Source organism: Mesoplodon bidens (genome assembly GCF_964165515.1).
Source record: "Mesoplodon bidens genome assembly, chromosome: 12".
In the NCBI taxonomy this organism is placed as follows: domain Eukaryota; kingdom Metazoa; phylum Chordata; class Mammalia; order Artiodactyla; family Ziphiidae; genus Mesoplodon; species Mesoplodon bidens.
The window spans coordinates 3,119,283-3,141,125 of record NC_138168.1 but is presented as its reverse complement, the minus strand read 5'-3'; the positions used below and the strand labels follow the sequence as shown (position 1 = coordinate 3,141,125).

At 38.6% G+C, this 21,843-nt stretch overlaps 1 protein-coding gene across 2 annotated transcripts in view; it reads left to right on the top strand.

Annotated features, from left to right (window-relative positions):
- LOC308625975 (cytochrome b5 reductase 4) overlaps window positions 1–21,843 on the top strand; it is a 94,318-nt gene that overhangs the window by 58,525 nt on the left and 13,950 nt on the right. For both annotated transcript variants that reach the window (XM_081250658.1, XM_081250657.1), the window contains 4 exons: window positions 10,588–10,728; window positions 12,326–12,478; window positions 15,582–15,732; window positions 16,042–16,128. In XM_081250658.1, the coding sequence (XP_081106784.1) occupies window positions 10,588–10,728; window positions 12,326–12,478; window positions 15,582–15,732; window positions 16,042–16,128 (532 nt within the window). The remainder of the gene's footprint in view (window positions 1–10,587; window positions 10,729–12,325; window positions 12,479–15,581; window positions 15,733–16,041; window positions 16,129–21,843) is intronic.

Below are 21,843 nucleotides of genomic sequence, written 5' to 3'. Positions count from 1 at the left end.
TACTGTGTGTAGAAGGCTATTTTAGGTATTGTGGTACGAAACAAATAAAAGGCATCAGAAATTATTTTCCCAGGCGGAAGAAAGAACATACACAAACATGAGACTGAAGAATACTTGTATCAAGAAATAGGCCAGTAAGAGCAAGTTACATAGTGCAAACTTGAATGTATTGTAAGGTTACCTTAAGTGAACAAACAGATGCAGATGAATTTGACCTTAAATGACTCTCCATTAATGAAGGAGGTGAATATCAAGCAATGTTTTGAAAGTGGCTTTAAAGAAACCCAAAAAAACTATGAAGGGCTTTCCAGGTATCATTACTGGGTACTTATTGTGCCAGACCTTTTGCAGGTGGTAGAGAAAGAAAATGTAAGCTATATGTGGGAAAGTTCAAATAGAGCCATTTTCCCAGAGCAGGAGGTCTCAATTGTGTGGTATAAGGTAGGGAGGGAGAACATAGAGGAATAACTGAGTGATGTAGCAGATCAGAAGAGAATAGGTAAAAGACAGTGAAAATGAAAAGAGATATTATTAAAGTGAAATCTGTTGCCCTGAAATTATCCGACTCTCTAGTGATTGGAAAATCATAGCAAACCAGGTAAAAGCTAAGTCCTGGAAATAAATGAGACTGAGAACCCAGGCTGACCTCCATTTGGAAATAGAATGAACATCGCTCAAGTATTCTTTTCTATAATTTCCTGAGGCTTTCCATGAACTCTTTCATCCCTGCCATAAATTTTGGCTTGAATCATGAACCATCGTAGTTCGCTTTAGCTTTCTTGTCTGAAATTAGAGCCATGCATGTATTTTTCAGTGAATTAGATTTTCCACTTTGGAAAATGACTCAAAGTTTAGGGGATTTTTTGTTTGTTTGTTTGACAGAATTAGCATAGATAATTTCTTGTTCGTCCTTTCTCTTCCTTAAATCATGACAAAAACTATAGGTTATTTTCCACACTAGCAAAGCTGAATACTTACATGATCAGAGTATTATGATTAACTTGTTGTCGGTAGCTTCAAATGTTCAGTCTATCACGTAGCTCCTTGGTTTTCAAGGAGGTTTTCATGCTGGCTTCCTCTTACTGAAATTTCTTAGTTTAAAAATTTAAGTTTGAAAATAAGCATGTAAGTTGTGTGTAAGTGCACTACCTTCTCATGTCAAATCTAAAACTTACTTACACAAAAGATTCAAATGTAGCAAAGAACATAATCAGAGAAGAGAAACTACTTCTTTTTTACCTTTAATCCAGCTGTAATAGTTAGTAAATTAAATTATATGACTGGAACCAAACTACCATTTGTAACTTGGGTGCTTCCAATTATTTTCTTCTTCCCAAAGATGAATAGATGAAGATTATGAGTGTGTAGTTGTGTGTGTGTGTGTGTGTGTGATGACTAACAAACTTGTGTCTATTAAGAGTCAGAAGCTAATAGATAATTGGATTGCTACTTCTGTATCCAACCTAAAGTTTATTTTAATTGTGATTGCCTTTAATATGGGAACTTAGATCACCAGACAAAGGCAGTTATACAGATTTGCCAACAAACAACTCAGTAAATGAATATTGGGATCCAAAATTATAAACAAGATTTTTAAAAATTGTGTCATAATTGTGATATGTCAGCAGCTGTTTATAAACCTCTAGGTTAAATATATATAGAATCTATAACTGTCTTTATAATTCAAGTTGAACTGTATGAAGTCACTGATATTTATTTTTCAACCTAGAAAAATGGCAGTTTCTCATTATTTGAACTATACTTTCATCAGGGCTTCCTAACTGCTCACACCATATGCGCGCGCATGCACACACACTGAACTCCTGTCTGTAGGTGTAAATGTGCTTGTCAGCACTCTGTGAGCAGTCACTTAATGGAGGCTTTCTGTGGAGCCTGTGATTCTGCAGGCAAGCTGTTCGCCGCCACAGTGAACCACAGCTCTTGTTGCAGGGGTAGAAAGATCTTACTGCCCTCACCCCTCCCCTCCCCTTCCTTGCCTGCGCATCCGTGTTTCTTTGCTGCCTAAAACAAGCTTCAGAATTACTGGAAAAGAAGAAAATACTGGGGATAGCAAATAGAAACTTCATTGTGCTTTGTTCTCTTAAATTGTCTGCTCAGTCCCACAGGTGTAAAGTTGTTGCTTGCACAGTAACTATAAGATACTTTGGCATTTTGCTGTCTTCTTCTTATTTCTAGCGGAATGGCCTGAATATGAAGAGACACAGAATAGATGGGGCAGGCTGTAAATGAGTAAGAAATTATTTACTATATTAAAAGGTAGAATAGAAGAAGTTTAAAAACTTAGAATTCAGGCAGTTCAGGCACTTCAGTGTATAATGTTGGCTGAATTATTAGTTATGGAACTGAGGAAAAGTGATAAGCACAGAAATGTTCAAATCTAGTGACAACCTTGCTATGATGTGGACCCCATTGTCTAAGGGCCCCATTGAATCTAGTCTTGGAGAAAGAGCTTCCTTTCTCCTAATTTAATGCTAATATTTAACTCTATAAAATCCTCACTTTGAAAGAAGGATTCAACTCACATCAGTCTAGGTGAGGTAGTAAAAGACCTGAATACACTTCAGGTATATATATATTTTTAAAATAATTTTTAATGTCTTTTTTAATAAATTTATTTATTTAATTTATTTATTTTTGGCTGCGTTGGGTCTTCATTGCTGTGTGCGGGCTTTCTCTAGTTGCGGTGAGCAGGGGCCACTCTTTGTTGAGGTGCGCAGGCTTCTCATTGCGGTGGCTTCTCGTTGCGGAGCATGGGCTCTAGGCACGTGGGCTTCAGTAGTTGTGGCACGTGGGCTCAGTAGCTGTGGCTTGCGGGCTGTAGAGTGCACGCTCTGTAGTTGTGGCACACGGGCTTAGTTGCTCCATGGCATGTGGGATCTTCCTGGACCAGGGCTCAAACCCGTGTCCCCTGCATTGGCAGGCGGATTCCTAACCACTGTGCCACCAGGGAAGCCCACTTTAGGTATATTTTTAACAGTAATAGTTAAAACAGAAAGGAGTCTATGCTTTATTGTCAATTTACTAATACTGCTTCATTAGGTTGTACCCCAGTATATGGAAAAATGTGTGCCCTTACACATTTATCATCCTAGTGTTTGAAGCTGTGTTATGAGCGTATTCTTATTCTTATATTCAGGAGTGGTTTGGGTGAGGATGATAAAACTATACTACTAGAGTTTAAGTGGAAGTCTTACCAAAGTTAGTGAAAAGGCTGAATAATTTTTAAAAACAGCAAAATAAATGCAATTACATAATACTTTTAAAAGTATATAATAACTAAAACTTTGTTGTTTCTTTAGCATAGGAAGGTATTCTAGTGACTTCATGGGTTTGAGTTATTTTATCCATAGTCAGAAATGTTAATATTTGTACAGTTCTTGAAAATAGTTTGTTCTCAAGTGTTCTGCAGACCTCTGCTCTGCCAACTGAGCTATTGAAGGCTCCGCTTGTTTGCAGGTGTTCTGAACATCATCCCTGCACACAAGTTCATTGCTCATCAAGGTCACTGTCTTGGCAGAAACAGCCAGCCAGCAAGGCTAAATCAGGATGACCCCTGCTGTATGAACTGTGACATTCTGTAAAGGAAAAACTCAGATTTTTCTTTCCTGTGTAGGAAGAAAACGCCCTCCCTCCCTACTGTCTTTGTCTCCTATGTGTCTCCTTTACTAGAACGCTTCACTCCTGACACTTCTGGTCCCAAATACATGGAGATTTTCCTCCACAGCAAGCAGTTCTTTGCAGTACCAGCTGGTGTCTTACAAGTTAACTCAGTTCTGACACTGTCTACCTGGAGACACCATCGGATCCCACAGGTTAAGGGCTCAGTCCCACATGATCCCTACCCCCGTCCCCCAACACACACACACACTTCAGACGCCAGTGGCAAGCCCAGGTTACCACCTGTCCTTCTGACCAACTGGCTATAGATGGGAGGTTCCAAAGACCCCTTCCCTGGGCTTAATCAGTTTGCTAGAGTAGATCACATATGATAAAGGATACAGGTGAATATCCAGATGGAAGAGATGCAGAGGGTGAGAGAAGGTCTGGGAGGGTCCTGAGCACAGGAACGTCTGTCCGTGGGGAGTTGAGGTCTGTCACCCTCCCAGTGTTGATGTGTTTGCCCACCTGGAAGCTCTTTAAACCCCGTGCTATTGGGATTTTATGGAGGTTCTTCACGTAGGCATGGTCAGTTATTAACTTCATTTCCAGCCCCTCTCCCCTCTCCAGAGGGTGGGACGTGGGGCTGGAAATTCCAAACTTCTATCAGAGCTGAGTCTTTCTGGTGACCGGCGCTCATCCAGGAGCCCAGCCAGAGTCACCTCATGAGGACAAAAATGTTCCTGGTTCTCTTATTACGTAGGAATTTACAAGGGATAAACTATGAAATTAGAGCCATGCATGTATTTTTTTTAGGAATCCCGTGTTAGAGATGAGGGTCAAAGACAAATACAGTGCTTCCCCCTTTATTTGTGGTGTTGCTTTCTGAGGTTTCACTTACCACAGTCAGTCGTGGTCCAGAAATATTAAATGAAAAATTCCAGAAATAAACAATTCATAAGTTTTAAATTGTGCACCGTTCTAAGTAGTGTAATGAAATCTCAAGGCGTCCCGCTGGGGACGTGAATCATCCCTTTGTCCAGCGCATCCCACCCGTTAGTCACTTGGTAGCCTTCCGGGTTATCAGATCAACTGTCGCGGGATCACCCAGTGCTTGTGTTCAGGTCACCTTTATTTTACTTAGTCGTGGCCCCAAAGCACAAGGGGAGTGATGCTGACAATTCCAGAATGCCAAAGAGAAGCCATAAATTGCTTCCTTTAAGTGAAAGGGGGAAAGTTCTTGTCTTAACAAGGAAAGGAAAAGAAAAATCAAATTATGAGGTTGCTAAGATCTACCATGAGAACAAATCTTCTCTGTGAAATTGTGAAGAAGGAAAAAGGAATCCGTGCTAGATTTTTTCTTTTTTTTTTGTGGTTCGCGGACCTCTCACTGCTGTGGCCTCTCCCGCTGCGGAGCACAGGCTCCGGACGCGCAGGCTCAGCGGCCATGGCTCACGGGCCCAGCCGCTTCGCGGCACATGGGATCTTCCCGGACCGGGGCACGAACTGCGTCCCCTGCATCGGCAGGTGGACTCTCAACCACTGCGCCACCAGGGAAGCCCCCATGCTAGTTCTGCTGTTGTACTTTAAACTGCAAAAGTTACTGCCACGGTTCATGATAAGTACTTAGTTAAGGTGAAAATGGCATTAAGTTTGTACAGTAAGATATTTTGAGGGAGACAGACCACATTCACATAACTTTTATTATGGCATATTGTTATAATTGTTCTATTTTATTATCAGTTATTGTTGTTAATCTCTTACCATGCCTAATTTATAAATTACAACTGTATAATATGTACATATATATAGGAAACCCCAGAAGTTTCAGGCATCCACTGGGGGCCTTGGGATGTATCCCCCATGGATAAGGGGGAACTACTGTGTAAAGGACAAGAGATGCTCCTTCTGTTCTTATCACGTAGGATATTATAAGAGTTTTAGGAACTCTGTGCCAGGAACCGGGGGCAGAGGCCAATATATAGATTTTCTCTTATCTCACAGCCCAGCCCTGGTCTCTGGCCGTGAACCATATATATCAAATGATACACAGCTAAGAAGAAACCGGCGCTTTACTAGAATCTCATTCAGTCATTAATAGCTCTCCAGTCCATCAGCACATCATATGAAAAATGTCTCCCAGGGCAAGGCCCCTCAAGTGTGCAGCCTTTCTATTCAACCTTAATAGGTTCCAGAAACCGGAGTGGTCTCAGCAACATATGGCTTCACCCTTTCAGGCATCTGATAAAATTGAGCTAAGAGACAATATCATGTCTTGCTCTGAGCCTCTTCCAAGGTGTTAATGTAATATTGGATTTCCCTCCTTACATAACCCAGTTTCTAAATGGAATGTCTATTGAATTGAATGGCTGTAGGTTGTGGGTTTTTCTGCGTGGACATATCTAGGTATGTATATCAATACATCTTAAAGTATTGTAGATGTTAGTATTGATGTTTGGGGTTATTTATTTTCCATTGGAGCATTTTTTAAGTGTGTAGTTCCACTAACTGGTTGCTCTATGTTGGTTCAGGAAGATCTTAGAGGAAGACATGAGTAAAGGTAGATTGCAAATTAGGAGGTAAGTAAATCATACAGGTTTCCCCACTATCCGAAAGTAGAGCCTTCCTATGGAATCTTTCCTAAGTGGAAATGGTGTAAAGGGAAGAAGCAGTTACCCTAGGACACATCTAGCTCACGGAGGCACAAGGTAAACTGAGATGAAGCGCAGATGCTCACAGGCACAGTTCAAAGTTATGGCGGCTTGATGCTGAGATGCTGAGTGTAGCTCCTGGGGAAGGAGCTTGGGGTGCTACTCTCTCTGCTCAGGTTGCACGCTGCCTCCGTAACAGCTCACTGCAAAACAAATGCTGAATGCTATTTTCCCTTTTCACCGTTTTTCATAAAAGTGAAAATCCTCTTTGGATTTCTTTCAGTTAGGAAAAACAGGTACTAATGTAGATTTTTCATAAAAGATAAGCGGCGTAAAGGGAAATTTCGAAAAGTGGGGGACACCTGTATTTAGTTAATTGAAAGTAGTAAAGAGTGCTAAGAAAACCTGTGGTTGATCAGAACGGTAGGAATTGGGGATGTTGAAGAAGAGATGTACCTGGGATGGATGGTGACTTGCTGAACTGGTTGCTTAATTTGGACATTAAATAGTTAGTAGGGAGTTGTAAAGGGTGGAGGGATAATCTATAAACATTTATGCTTGAACCGATGGGGGTCAAAATTAGGAGGAAGATGCTAAAGAACGATGTACTGTTCTAGAACGATGATTCTCAAACTTTTTGAACAAGGCCTATGAGTTGGGGCGAGAAACTCTCATAACTTGTTGCCTCATCCCACATCTCAAGCGACTCTGTGATCTTGGGCAAGCCGTTTAACTTCTGTAAGCCCCTGCTTCCAGCAGGGAAAATGAGAGTGGATAGGTGCTTTAAAAGTGTACTGGGGGAATTCCAGTGGTTAGGACTCTGAACTTCCACTGCAGCGGGCACAGGTTCCATCCCTGGTGTGGGAACTGAGGTCCCGCATGCCGCGTAGCATGGCCAGAAAAACAAAAAGTGTACTAGGAGCAGGAAGGATCTGAAGGACAGGTTGAAGGCAGTATGGACTCCCAGTCCAGTGCTCTCTTTCACGTCTCTCTCCCACTGAGCTTTGTCTTTATTTTAGCCTGTGAAAGTCTACTCTTTAGAAGGAAAGCTATAGTTTCTTTTCAACAAGAAGAAAAAAGGATACCCAAATTATCGTATTATCCTCAGCATTTCAGTGTTACGCTGAATGTCTCAATATTATATGTATGTTATTAAAAGAAGTTAATGTGGGATTAACATATACACACCACTGTATGTAAAATAGGTAAACAGCAAGGACCTCTACTACATAGCATAGGGAAATATATTCAATATCTTGTAATAACCTATAATGGAAAAGAACCTGAAAAAGAAAGAATGTGTGTTTTGTGTGTGTGTGTGTGTGTGTGTGTATTTATAACTGAATCACTTTGCTGTACACCTGAAACATTGAAGAACAACTATACTTCAATAAAAAAATAAAGATTAAAAAAAAAAAGAACCGAGGTTTCTGGGCAGACAGTTTTCTGTCTTATGTTTTTGTTTCACCATCTCATATTTATTTTCAGTTTCTCATTTTCTTGTATAATTATGCTTATAAAACCAAAAACCTGACACTTCAATACAGGCATTATCCAGACTGAAGTTGTCAGTGTATCTGGTTTATACTCCTTTTCCCCCATTTTTCAGGTCCATGCCTGTGACACTTCTCTTAGTGCAACTGAAAGACAAAACCATTCTTAAAATTTCCGTAAGACTTTCAGAACCTATTGTTAGCACGTCCTTGTGAAATTATGGCAGTTTTATTGGTAAAATGTTGAAATTATCTCAGTGGTGTTAAACAGCAGGAATACTGTGTTAATTCTCTAACAAGGAAAGCCAGTCAGTCACTGGAACCCAAAGTTTCCTTGTGTTTTAAGTATAGTCAAAGAGGTGCATACTTACTGTAGAAAATCCTTTCTGGTAAAGGCTAGAAGTGAAACTGTCAGGAGGGGCACCTGCCCTGGACTCCGTGCTTGTAGGAAAACACAAGGGCTCTCCTCCGGCCGCAGTGCTCCCACGGGATGAGGAGTGAGCAAGGTGAAGAATTATCCACCTGGAGTTCAGGCTCTTTCCTTCACCACTGCCCTCCAGGTATCTGGAGCCCCAGAATTCCCTGCCCAAATGGCCCCAAATCCGCTTCTATCCAAGAAGTAGCCAAGGCTGTTTATGGAGAGAGCATGTAGATGAGCCTTAACATATGGGCTGGTGCACCCACACCTGCACAAGGCTCCACTCAGGGTCAGACCAGTGGGTCTGAGAAGAGGGGGGTCAGGCCATAGGCAGTCAAGGGAGTGCGGCTCTCATCCCTCCGCCATCTTCCTGCATGGAACTCTGAGGAGTTGAAGAATCCTGAATTCGAACCTAGCCTTCTAGGACATTATCAAAGTATATTTCAAGGTACAACATAGAACATATTTTATTTAGCAGTTATTTGTCTGATTTATAACTTTCATGTATTTAGACATATAGATGGGGGTCTCATATTGTATTACCACTCTGGGTCCCAGGAAGGTCTAGAGGAAGGGATAAGGAGATCGTTTGAACCTCCATTTCTTTTCTTTTCTTTCTTTTTTTTTTTTTTTTTTTTAGGGCTGAAAGGTTTTATTTTCAGCTTTGTCGTCTTTGACTTTCAGGCTTCTCTTATTTTCTTTCTTTTTTTTTTTCACATCTTTATTGGACTATAATTGCTTAACAATGATGTGTTAGTTTCTGCTTTATAACAAAATGAATCAGTTATACATATACATATGTTCCCATATCCCGTCCCTCTTGCGTCTCCCTCCCACCCTCCCTATCCCACCCCTCCAGGCGGTCACAAAGCACCGAGCTGATCTCCCTGTGCTCTGCGGCTGCTTCCCACTAGCTATCTACCTTACGTTTGGTAGTGTATATATGTCCATGCCTCTCTTTCGCTTTGTCACAGCTTACCTTCATTTCTTCTTGGGGGTGAGCCTAGGTCCTCTGATCCTTGTCGGTCCAGTAAGGCCTTCTGGGATAACTCTGGGGCGGTACCCTTAGCCGTAACCTGGTCTAAGCTTTGCCCTGGCAATGATGCACTCTTAAGTTTATGTGCATACCGAGCTACCATGGTGACAGATGGTAAGATTTAGTGACCAGGATCTTTGGGAGCAAAAGGGACAAGGGAAGAAAAGAATTGGATGACACTGTGGCCAAAATGATTTCTTAGGATTCTATGTGAATTTTAGTTTTCCAGTAACCATTCCATTATTCGATGTAGGACCTTCACATCCTGAGGTCTGGAGTAAATCTTTTTGCACCTACTTAAATATTTTTAGGTTAAAAAAAAGAGCATAATTAGGGTAATAAGATGCTTTATTAGGATTAATTCCTGACATCTCTGTAAATGCTGTTTTATAAAAGAGAGGAAATTATGAAACAAAGTCTACTCTGGCATGCTGTTTACATCCAAAAGAAAATTTACAAGTGAAAATATTCATGCTTTCAGAACTTCTGTAACAAGATCTTCCAATCCAAGTGGTATTATTTTGCTCTGTACACAAATAATATTTCCTGAGCTTAGGGTATTAATTTCAAATATTTCCCATATTTATAGAAATACTTGATTCCTTTTGTTTATTTGTATTTTAGTACCACAAACGGCATCTTCAGTTTTTCACTTAAATTAATTTTCCAGATAATCAGAGCTTACACCCTTAAACCTAAGCTTATTTTTTGTTTTAGTCATTTTTTGACCATTGAAATGTTGTATAATTCATATATATATATATGAATTTTGTTTGTGTATATATAATACACATGTACAGAGACACAAGAATGTATATTTTTCCTGCCTTTATCAAAGAAATATTTCTAAGTTATTGAATAGTGCTGGTATTGTTAAACCTTAAATATTTGAGTTTCAGGACTTTTCCATTCTGTAAGAAAAGAATTTAGAATGAGTTTGTTGATTATCAAATATTTTTCACATCTACAATTTAATTATATAGCTGTTATAGGCTTAAAGGATGGAATTATTTTAAAAAGTAAATTTAAGAAGAAATAAACTAGACTTTAATTTCTTAGACTATAATGGTTTTAACATGCTATAACAACAAACATGAGAAAATAACACTCATTTTGTAGAGCTTATTTTTCAAATTACAGAAGTACTTACAGGTTTTAGAAAATGGATATTACAGGAAATAAAATGGAAAAAACTAACACTATGAGATTTTCAAAATACTGACGAATTTTTTAAATGTCATAGGCCTGTTAGTGAAGCTCAAGCTCACTGAAGAGCAAAAGCTGAGCCTGTGTTTTTGCGTGGTAGGTCTGAGAGTACTTCTTATTTAAATAAATTTATTCATCACTAAGAGAAAATGGCTCACTTTCTAGGTTTGTACTACAGAAAGTGCCAGTTAATTTCCAAGGAAGATGTGACTCACGGTACGAAGCTTTTCTGCTTGATGCTTCCACCAAGCACACATCTTCAGGTGCCAGCTGGGCAACATGTTTACTTCAAGCTAACTATTACAGGTAAGGCAAGCAGAGGCTTTGCGGAAACATTTTCTTCTTTTATAAGCAGTTCGGAATCGGTACTAATCTCTCGAGGAAGTGCCCATTTAGGTTATAAATAAAATGTTTCTGGGCAGCTAGACTTCGTGATAGCCAGATTCTAGGTTTGTGGATGCAGTGATCCTACATGTGGGAACTATAGCTGTGCTGCATCACTGTATGAACAAAGAAATTATCACTAGTCACAGAGATAGTGCCACCAGCATTGTAATTTATTACTAACAAAGCCTTAAAGGAAAGAGGTGAGGGAGCACACAGATGGTCTTCCGTGAAGACAACTGCCAGAAACACACACTAACGTCTCTTATTTAGCCACTTTCGGGTCTGTCATTTATGAAGTTGAATTTATAAAACTGAAAATGAGTGGATGATTATAAATGATTTCCTTGCATGTGCCACTAGTATAAGAAGCTCTGTAAATATACTCCTTACTGTGTAAATTCTTTTTCCCTCATTTTCGTCCTGAAATTACCTCATTTACTTGTGTTAAATACCTTTCTTACCGATGTCTGACATCTTCTTAGTCTTTTGAAACTGCAGAAGATAACACTCCTAGGCTTTCCAGCAATCAGCCTCACAGACTACCAGCCAGGATTTGGTGACTATGGTTTATTATGATGGCGCTGTTCAGTTTTTCTCTTCATCATCACTAATGCCAAGTTATCATTCAATAGCTGGTATCTTCCCCAGTGTGGTTGTTGTCAATGTATTATAATTTACACATAGATTAATTTTTGTATATGTGATGGAACCATGTATAAAATTTTGGTCTTTCAAACATGTGGTGACTCCTCTTTCTTTGGAATTTGGCTAGCTAAAATATGACTTCTTATTTACCCTGTTTTTTATTATTATATTCTTAGAAGTAGCTGGATTAACATTCTTTTCAGTTACCAAAGTAATATATAAAATATTAAACTGTTAAAACAATTTGAAATATATAAAGTGAAAAGTGAAATTCTTCCCTTCCTGGAACTCAAAATGATCCCACTGGCCATCGGAATCCATTGTTAAAAATTTGGTGTATGGGGACTTCCCTGGCGGTCCAGTGGCTAAGACTGCGTGCTTCCACTTCAGGGGACATGGGTTTGATCCCTGATCAGAGAACTAAGATCCCGCGTGCCGTGTGGTGAGGCAAAAAATAAATAAAATACAATAAAATCTTTAAAAAATTTGGTGTATAATTAAAATTATTATGTAAGTACCTTCTTGCATCTCTGTTAACTTTTAATGCCATTTTTGTTGTGGCCTATTACAAAGCTTACATGCTGATGGTGTAGATGGTTGTCTAAGTTTATTAACATAAAACCCCATCACCTTATGCCACGCTTAATAAAAACAGATTATTTATATTATGGGTAGATTACTGATTTGCTAAAATTATCTCAGCACACATAGGTTTAGGGTACATATACATGTACTACATACATATAGAACATAGAATTAAGTTTACATTAAGTGCACAGTTTTAAATATATACTGATAGCATCATAAAATTTGTATGCTTCATCTTCATTTAGATTTTAGATTTGAATTTCTTGGTTGTGACTTTTTCCAGGTACTGAAATTGTGAAGCCATATACACCCGTATCTGATTCCTTATTCTCAGAGTTCAAGGAACCAGTTTTTCCCAACAATAAATACATCTACTTTTTGATCAAAATCTACCCTGCTGGACTCTTTACACCAGAGCTTGATCATCTTCAGATTGGTTAGTATATATTTTTTTAACCTAGATTGTGTTCTGGATTGGATCACATGTTACACTTTCTTTTAGTTATTTCCCTGTGGGAGTCTGTCAGATATCTTAAACTCATCATGTCTGCCACCAAAGTCATGTTCTCTTAGTCCCGCCAACCTATCCTTGCTTCCATATTCCTCATCTGCTATTTGCAGCATCACTGTACATCTTCGACCCAATCTGGAGACTCGAGTCATCCCTGAGTCTTCCCATTTTCTCCCTCCCTATCCAGTCAGTCACTAAGTTTTATTGAGTCTACCTCTCAGTGACTTTTTAATCTTTCTTTTCTACCCCTTCTGCCACCTTCTTAGATCAAGCCTTCATCATTTCTCTCTTAATCTGTAATTGGTCTCTCTCAGTTGCCTCTAACTGGTATCTTTCTATTAATCTGCATTTTCCAGTTCTTTTTCCATACTGACTTGATGATAGATTTAATCATGTTGCTCTGCAGCTTTGACGCCTTGGATGGGTCTCCATTACCTGAGTAGCACTAGTATTTTGTACAGTGAGAGGTGAAGCTGGAAAAAGCATCCAAGTCTTTGCAGGCCATGAAGAGGACTTAATCAGTTAGTCCAGAAGTTTGTCATCCTCATTCTTAGGTGCTTGAGTTTTTTAGAATGCCTCTCTCTACCTGTCAAGTACCTTTTTAAAAATATTTTTTAAAAATATCGCTTACTTTATGAAGCCTCCCTCCTCTTCTGCACCCCTCGGTAACTAACACTTTGTTCATTGATCTAGGATAAGAGTAAATAATATTCCTTCTTTACAGGACTTTGAGTTTAAGGATAGATATGTCTTATCTTTGTATTTTCCATACCCAGCAAGGCAGTTAGCGCCTAACAGGCTCTCAATAAGAGTACTTGGAAAGAATTAATAAAGGGACTATAATGAAACCTACTAATATTTAGAGACCGCCCCCCTTCCTGTTTCTACTCTTTTTTCTGTCTTCAACTTTTCACTGCCTTTTGCCTAACAATAAAAGAGCTCTTCCCCTTTTAAGACAGTATTAGCAGTAATATTGAGTGAAGTAGATCAATAAAATTTGGAAATAGAGGAAACTTGCTGCTGTCTGAAAGTTAAGCTCAGCAGTCTACATATAATAGATGTGATGAGTCATCTTTGGTTACATAAATCAAAATATTGAACATAAATGTGAACCTAAAGAATTCTGGAATACCTACAGATCTAGTGAAGGTGATATCACCTTGTGAAGGGCTGACAACATGATTGTAATATAGCAGCTGGAAACTTAACTGATGGTATTATAACCTATCCATAGAGATTGTGCAGCAGAGAGCAGGGTGGAGAGTCAGCACAGAGCATGGAAAGGAAAGCCAGAATAGCAAGATCAGTGTTTTTTCATCTTCATCTAGGGGAACTAGTCATGGCACAGATACTGGTGCCACTTAGAGGGTTGTACACTGGCATGGCAGTGGTAACTCATGAAGTCTCATGATGGCCTATGTGAGCTACCCTATAAAATTATCCACTTCTTTGTTTCAATTCCATGTTCATCAAGCAACTTTTAAAGGATTATTTTGCCCTTCCAAATGTTCCAAATGTTTGGTCTTCCAATACTGGGAATGAGACACCCTGGAGATGCCCTTCCAATACTGGGAATGAGATGCCTTCATGAGAGCAGTGATAACTCATGAAGCCTCATTATGGCCTATGTGAGCTACCCTATAAAATTATCCACTTCTTTGTTTCAATTCCATGTTCATCAGGTAACTTTTAAACGATTATTTTGCCCTTCTAAATGTTCCAAATATTTGGTCTTCCAATACTGGGAATGAGATGCCCTGGATGGGGGCGGGTAATGCACAGGTCACTAGATGCAGGTAGTCAGGCTGAAAATCCGTTGCCATTCTGGAATGTGTGCTTTAATCTCTTGTGAACTTCATTGGCATCAAGTCCTTGCCTGAGTGTAATCAATTTTATGCCATTGGAAGGACTGGACTGTGGACAAAAGTTATCAAGTTAATATCATTCTGTGAGGCTGCTTTAGTAAACAACCAGCTGACTTTTTCCTGAGGATGTTCTGATCTTATGGTCCCTTTCAAACTATAACAAGGAGCTTCTGTTACTTTCTAATGTTTAACTCATCAATTACTACAACAGTCTTACTATCCTGCCATTGACAAAAAAGGGAAAAATTATGAGCATCCAAACATTTAAAAATAAACCAGAGCATTTGAAATTGTTTTTAAAATATGGTCAGCTTTATTTTGTATTTTTAAAGTTACATTGAAAATTTCTGAAATGTCCTAAAGACATTATATGAGTGGTACATAGTGATTATATCAACTGCATAGCAGAAAAGGGTTTATTCAACTGTTTTGATTGAAAATTTGGAAGTAGCATGCCCCAAGTACGGTTTCTGATCTTGATTTGTCTTTATGGGAATTAAACGCAGAACAGCTCTTGTTTTAATTGATAGGTATTTTCAGAGATTTGATGGAGGCAAAGTTAGCACACTTACAGCATAAGATATTAGAATACGTTTCCATTTCAATTTTCTCTCCTACTACGCTTATTACTGTGGTTAAGAATCAGTATGTAAGTAGTGAATGTGTATTTTCTGCCCTATACTGTGCAAGACAGGTATACTCGGACTCTGCTTTTGAAGTGCCTAGTTTTAGTTTAGCAATCAAGCCTTTATTGATAATTTGTAGTTAAATATTTGGCAGTAGTTTGTATGTTAGAGACTCCAGCTGATTTGGGAAAATAATGTTGGGAAATGAGTATAATGAAATCTCATTATTAATTTTTTTTTTTTTTTTTTTTTTTTTTTTTTTTTTTTTTTTTGCTGTACGCGGGCCTCTCACTGCTGTGGCCTCTCCCGTTGCGGAGCACAGGCTCCGGATCATTATTAATTTGATTATAATGATAATTTGAGTATAATGACATACTTGGGAGCCTAGTGAGTATTCTCAAAGCCCCTTACATTCCTTAAAAACTGAGATGTAGTCTGATAATTATGCAACCTGTTCCTCCTAGTGTTCTTAATTCAGCTAGGTTAACGGTCTCAGTTTTTTTTTTTTCCTGATTTTATGTATATTTCATTGTTTAGGAGATTATGTTTCTGTAAGCAATCCCGAGGGCAATTTTAAAATATCCCAGTTCCAAGACTTGGAAGATCTCTTTTTATTGGCAGCGGGAACAGGCTTCACACCAATGGTTAAAGTACTGAGTTATGCTTTGACTAATATACCCAGTCTCAGGTATGTCATTTTGTCTTTAATTACTACCCCTTGTAAGACTGCTAGATTAGTAGAAGGTATTGTAAATCGATTAAATACTTAGTGGACCTCAACAGACATGTTATCCCTCAGTCGTCATTTCTCACTCTTCTTTCTCCCTTCCAAGCTGTTTTATTTACTTGATTCCTTTATTTTTGGTATTTTTGGTTACCTAGTTGGCACGAAAAAAACATTCATGCTAGTTCACTTTTAGACTTTCCATTCATGCATATTTTTAATTCTATAATCGAAATAGTACTTTTTGAGTTGTTTTTGTTTTTTTCTTTTAAGGAAAGTGAAGCTGATGTTCTTCAATAAAACAGAGGATGACATAATTTGGAGAAGCCAATTGGAGAAATTAGCATTTAAGGATAAAAGGTATAAAAGTGGTATTAGCTCTGTTTTTAAATACTCATACAGGTTTAGTCCGTTGATACTCTGCCTCCTTTGGTTGGAGTTTTTAACTGACCAGGAAACTCCTTCAAACAAAAATAATCACTAATTCTCTTAAAAAAAAAAAAACTAAAAAACTAAATGTAAGTAATGTTAAGTAATGTTAGTACACCTCCCCCAAAGAAATAGTTTGATAAGGTCAATGTGACATCGAATATGTATCAGTAAGATATATACTGGGCTTTATGTTTATGTTATGTTGTTTATACTCAGTTAGGTTTCGTTGAAAACGATCCAGTGTAGCCAATTTGGTAATTCAAGATTTTCTTGTTATAATGGGGACAGATCAATCTGGTGAGATAGGTTAAGCAAAAATAAACATGTTTTTTTACTGCAGGATTTCTTAGAGCCTTTGCTATGCCAATGTCCACTGTGACTTTCCAAGAAGGGGATTCCTTCTGCATTGTTTAGCAAGATTCTCTTCATTTTTGTTCGATTACATTAACACGTATTAAATATCACTAGTGGTCCTCAGTACACACTTTGGGAAATGCTGGTTTAGGTAATAGAAAAGAGTCTGAATCAGGCTGAATTCAGTGGTAAAACGAGGCAGCAAGGACAGCAAGGCGGCAATTTGTGTCATTGAAAAAAGAGCCCTAGGACAGTCCAAGGAAGTGAGATAATTTAACCACACATATGCCCCATCTCCCCTAAGGAGATATGAAAGCAGTTGGAAATTCAAGACAAAATTTTCAGAAGAAGAATGAGTTGGCCAAGCTGTCATATTTCTGAAGCATTTTTGTAATCATTAAAAACTGTTTCTAAGAACTGCAGAACTTCATAAGTCATACAGAATATCTGACGTAAGTATTTATGTTTATGACAGTATGGTGGAGATAAAGTTCTAGACATTTTAAAAGTTGAAGACCTCATTAATTCAGCTGTCCCAGGGGCTCCAGGTTCTTCTGAATATTTTCTGAACATCCTCACTAAGGTGATGCCGTGGTTCCTTCTAGTCTTTTCCTCCCTGTTGTCTCCCATCCTCCCCCTCTTTCTCTTTTAGTAAATAATTTGCACAAATGAAGGACGACCTGAATTTAATTATCGAAGTGTTTTCTTACATACTTAAAACATAAACCTAAGAATATGTACTAAAGTAGTTGCACGGCAATTTAGAGCATCATTTAAAGAAATAGAAATTCCTGGGTTTTTCAAGTGTCTTTTTCACTGATTTTCAAAGTCGAAAATCAGAAGCAGCATTTATCAAAAAGCCTAAAGACCTAAATTCTGGTTTTCAGTCTACCCTTTACTAGCTTGAAACTGTGTTCAAAAATTACGTAGCCCTGTGGGCCTGTCCCTTTATTTTCAAAATAGAATAATGACATCTTTCCTACTTACTTCATAAGCCTGTTGTGAGGACTAGAGAAGATAGTACAGATGCTTGGAAATTGTGAAGGCCTGCCTCAGATATTTGGGTTGCTGTTATGAAGGACCTCTCTCTGTATACATGTGTTCTTGTATTGACTGTTTGAGCTCCTGCTTCCTAAGCAAGCATTTAAAAGACTTTAAGCAGACATAGCTACACTTTTTTAGCTAGGTTTTTTTTAAAAAGTATTTCTGGCAGTTTTGGGACATGGTATTCTTCAAGGTAGTTTGCTTGTACAAGAAAAATTCATTTACTATTATTTCAGCAAACAGACATTGTACTCTTAGTCTATCCATTGATGTTAAACTCGACATAAGAAGTAACGTGTATATGTATAACTGAATCACTTTGTTTTACACCTGAAACTAATACAACGTTGTTAATCAACTATACTCCAATATAAAATAAAAAGTTAAAAAAAATTTAAAAAAAGAAAGAATTGGTGGAAAGGCATGTGTTAACAGCTTCTGAACATGAAGTGCCCTTTAACAATGTCCTCTGTGTGTTTTCTTTTGTCTCGCTTGGTCCAAGTAATTTGGGTTGGTGGAATTGCATAGGCTGCAGGATTGAGGATGAGGAAAGGCCCCTTTTTTTCACTTCTGGATGACTGGCTCTAAGTGAGTGAGACGCTCCAGTTTGCTGGGAGAAGTGAGTGTTTGCCTCTGGCCGGCCTTTATCCTCTCTCTTCTGCTCGCTCGCTCTCTCCCGGCTCTCACCCGCCTGCTCCCCCTACTGTGCGCTCTCTGCTCCCTCCTTTTCCTTCCACTTTCCGGAGGTAGAGGGCTGGGGGCCCTCTACTGGCACTGACTTCCATCATCGGATAATCTGTGCCCCCCCCCCCGAGACTCGGGGTCAGACCCTCACTGGAAAACACAAAGGCCTTGGGGTCAGACCCTCAATGGGAAACACAGAGGCCTTGTGTATGTACGTGGCTTTGGAACATTTGTCAGGAACCTTCCATGTTCTCAGGTTTTATGCAGATAGAGGAGAAACCTAGCCTTAAAGGTTTACTGATGGCTGTCGGTAGTACTGTTCATTCAGAGCGTAATTGTTGAGTCCCATACATAGAAGGAAAGTGAAAGTTCAAATTTAATATAAGGTAGTTTTAATTTGTCACATCTATCATTTAGTTAACATTTAAGCCTTAATTTTTTTTATCTGTTAAACCACCCTTTCCTACGTCTTGACTCTCCTATGTCACTGCTCGTTTTAGTAGTAAAGGTTCTGATGGCAGAATGTGAAACTTGAACACATCTCCTTGGTTAAATTATTATTGGATTGTGACTAATAAAAACAATAAGTTCTATAGTTAAAACAAATGAAATACCTTACTCTCTGTAGGATTAGGACACAGCTTTCCATTCAATCCTTTGCGGAACAAGGAGGGATAGGAAAAATGTATACTGAGACTGGTGTATTACCTAATATTTTCATTTTCAGCAAGCGTGCTGTGCTTGTCCTCAGAGTTTATCCAAATAATATAGTTAGCAAAGGAAATTCTTCGAAACATTGTTGTATGATGGAAACTTATTAACCTGTGACCTCGGGCAAGTCACTTGATCTGACGGAGCTTCAGTTTTTCCTTCTGTAGAACAGGGACATCAATATCTCCGTCATAGGGTTGTTTGGGAGTGGGGGCCATGAGATAGCGGACGTGGGTGCCTCGCCCAGAATTAGCATATTTGTAACATTCATTTACCCATGAATTTCCTGTGAGCGTCTCCCAGGTGCCTGTATGGGCGTATAACAGGGAACAGGATATTGTGTTGGCTTATCTTCTCATGCAGTCCAAGGGATGGATCTCTTCATTTTCCCATGTTGCTGAACTTAACAGAATTGCCGAAAATAGGTAGACCATTTGTACTCTTTCAGGATGTTTCTGTTTCAAATCAGTTTTCATGTCATTAAGCATAAAATTTCAATGGAAAAAAAAAGTTAGCCTGCCTGAATTTTATCCAAATATTTTATTACACTTGACTGTTAACTCCAGTAGAAGGTAAATAGGTACAGCAGCAGGTATAGCTAATTACTATGTAAACTGAAATCCAAATTAAATTTCACTTATCTCTGTCTCGACTACTGAGCAGTGTTATGAGGCCTGGTTGACTCAGTCTTACATGCTGGTACTCCCCCCTCCCCCAGTAGAATGCGCCCGCTCTGAGTTCTCTGCTTTTGCAGAATTCTTTTTGAGGTGCAGGACAGTTTGACAGCGACATTGACTTCTGGATGGCATTTTGTAATATATAAATATAAGAAGTATTTTCCTTCTCTTTCAAAGCAGTCATGTTTGAAGATAATAACCTTATTTTGGTAAAGTTATTAGCATATTCTTTTCTATAAATAGTAGAATTTGATGATTTGCTGATTTTCCCCGTTTATAAAGTTAATACGTATTTGTATAGAAAAATATATAAGGGAAAAGATCACCCATAATCTTACCATCCAAGGAACAACGTTATGGTTTGTATCTTTCCATTCTCTTTCTCTCTCTTTCTCTACCTCTCTCTCTCACAGACACATACACACATACACGCACACACGCACTTATATGCTTAAATGCACACATTATTTTTGTTTTGTATTTTTTTTTCAATTTTTTTTTAATTTTTTGCTTTATAACAAATTTAATCAGTTATACATATACATATGTTTCCATATCCCCTCCCTTTTGCCTCTCCCTCCCACCCTCCCTATCCCACCCCTCCAGGCGGTCACAAAGCACCGAGCTGATCTCCCTGTGCTATGCAGCTGCTTCCCACTAGCTATCTACCTTACGTTTGGTAGTGTATATATGTCCATGCCGCTCTTTCACTTTGTCACAGCTTACCCTTCCCCCTCCCCATATCCTCAAGTCCATTCTCTAGTAGGTCTGTGTCTTTATTCCTGTCTTACCCCTATGTTCTTCATGACTTTTTTTTTTCTTAAATTCCATATATATGTGTTAGCATACAGTATTTGTCTTTCTCTTTCTGACTTACTTCACTCTGTATGACAGACTCTAGGTCTATCCACCTCATTACAAATAGCTCAATTTCATTTCTTTTTATGGCTGAGTAATATTCCATTGTATATATGTGCCACATCTTCTTTATCCATTCATCCGATGATGGACACTTAGGTTGTTTCCATCTCCGGGCTATTGTAAATAGGGCTGCTATGAACATTTTGGTACATGTCTCTTTTTGAATTATGGTTTTCTCAGGGTATATGCCCAGTAGTGGGATTGCTGGGTCATATGGTAGTTCTATTTGTAGTTTTTTAAGGAACCTCCATACCGTTCTCCATAGTGGCTGTACCAATTCACATTCCCACCAGCAGTGCAAGAGTGTTCCCTTTTTTCCACACCCTCTCCAGCATTTATTGTTTCTAGATTTTTTGATGATGGCCATTCTGACTGGTGTGAGATGATATCTCATTGTAGTTTTGATTTGCATTTCTCTAATGAGTAAAGATGTTGAGCATCCTTTCATGTGTTTGTTGGCAGTCTGTATATCTTCTGTGGAGAAATGTCTATTTAGGTCTTCTGCCCATTTTTGGATTGGGTTGTTTGTTTTTTTGTTATTGAGCTGCATGAGCTGCTTATAAATTTTGGAGATTAATCCTTTGTCAGTTGCTTCATTTGCAAATATTTTCTCCCATTCTGAGGGTTGTCTTTTGGTCTTGTTTATGGTTTCCTTGGCTGTGCAAAAGCTTTCAAGTTTCATTAGGTCCCATGTGTTTATTTTTGTCTTTATTTCCATTTCTCTAGGAGGTGGGTCCAAAAGGATCTTGCTGTGATTTATGTCATAGAGTGTTCTGCCTATGTTTTCCTCTAAGAGTTTGATAGTGTCTGGCCTTACATTTAGGTCTTTAATCCATTTTGAGCTTATTTTTGTGTATGGTGTTAGGGAGTGATCGAATCTCATACTTTTACATGTCCCTATCCAGTTTTCCCAGCACCACTTATTGAAGAGACTGTCCTTTCTCCACTGTACATTCCAGCCTCCTTTATCAAAGATAAGGTGGCCATATGTCCGTGGGTTTAACTCTGGGCTTTCTATCCTGTTCCATTGATCTATCTTTCTGTTTTTGTGCCAGTACCATACTGTCTTGATTACTGTAGCTTTGTAGTATAGTCTGAAGTCAGGGAGCCTGATTCCTCCAGCTCCGTTTTTCGTCCTCAAGATTGCTTTGGCTATTCGGGGTCTTTTGTGTTTCCATACAAATTGTGAAATTTTTTGTTCTAGTTCTGTGAAAAATGCCAGTGGTAGTTTGATAGGGATTGCATTGAATCT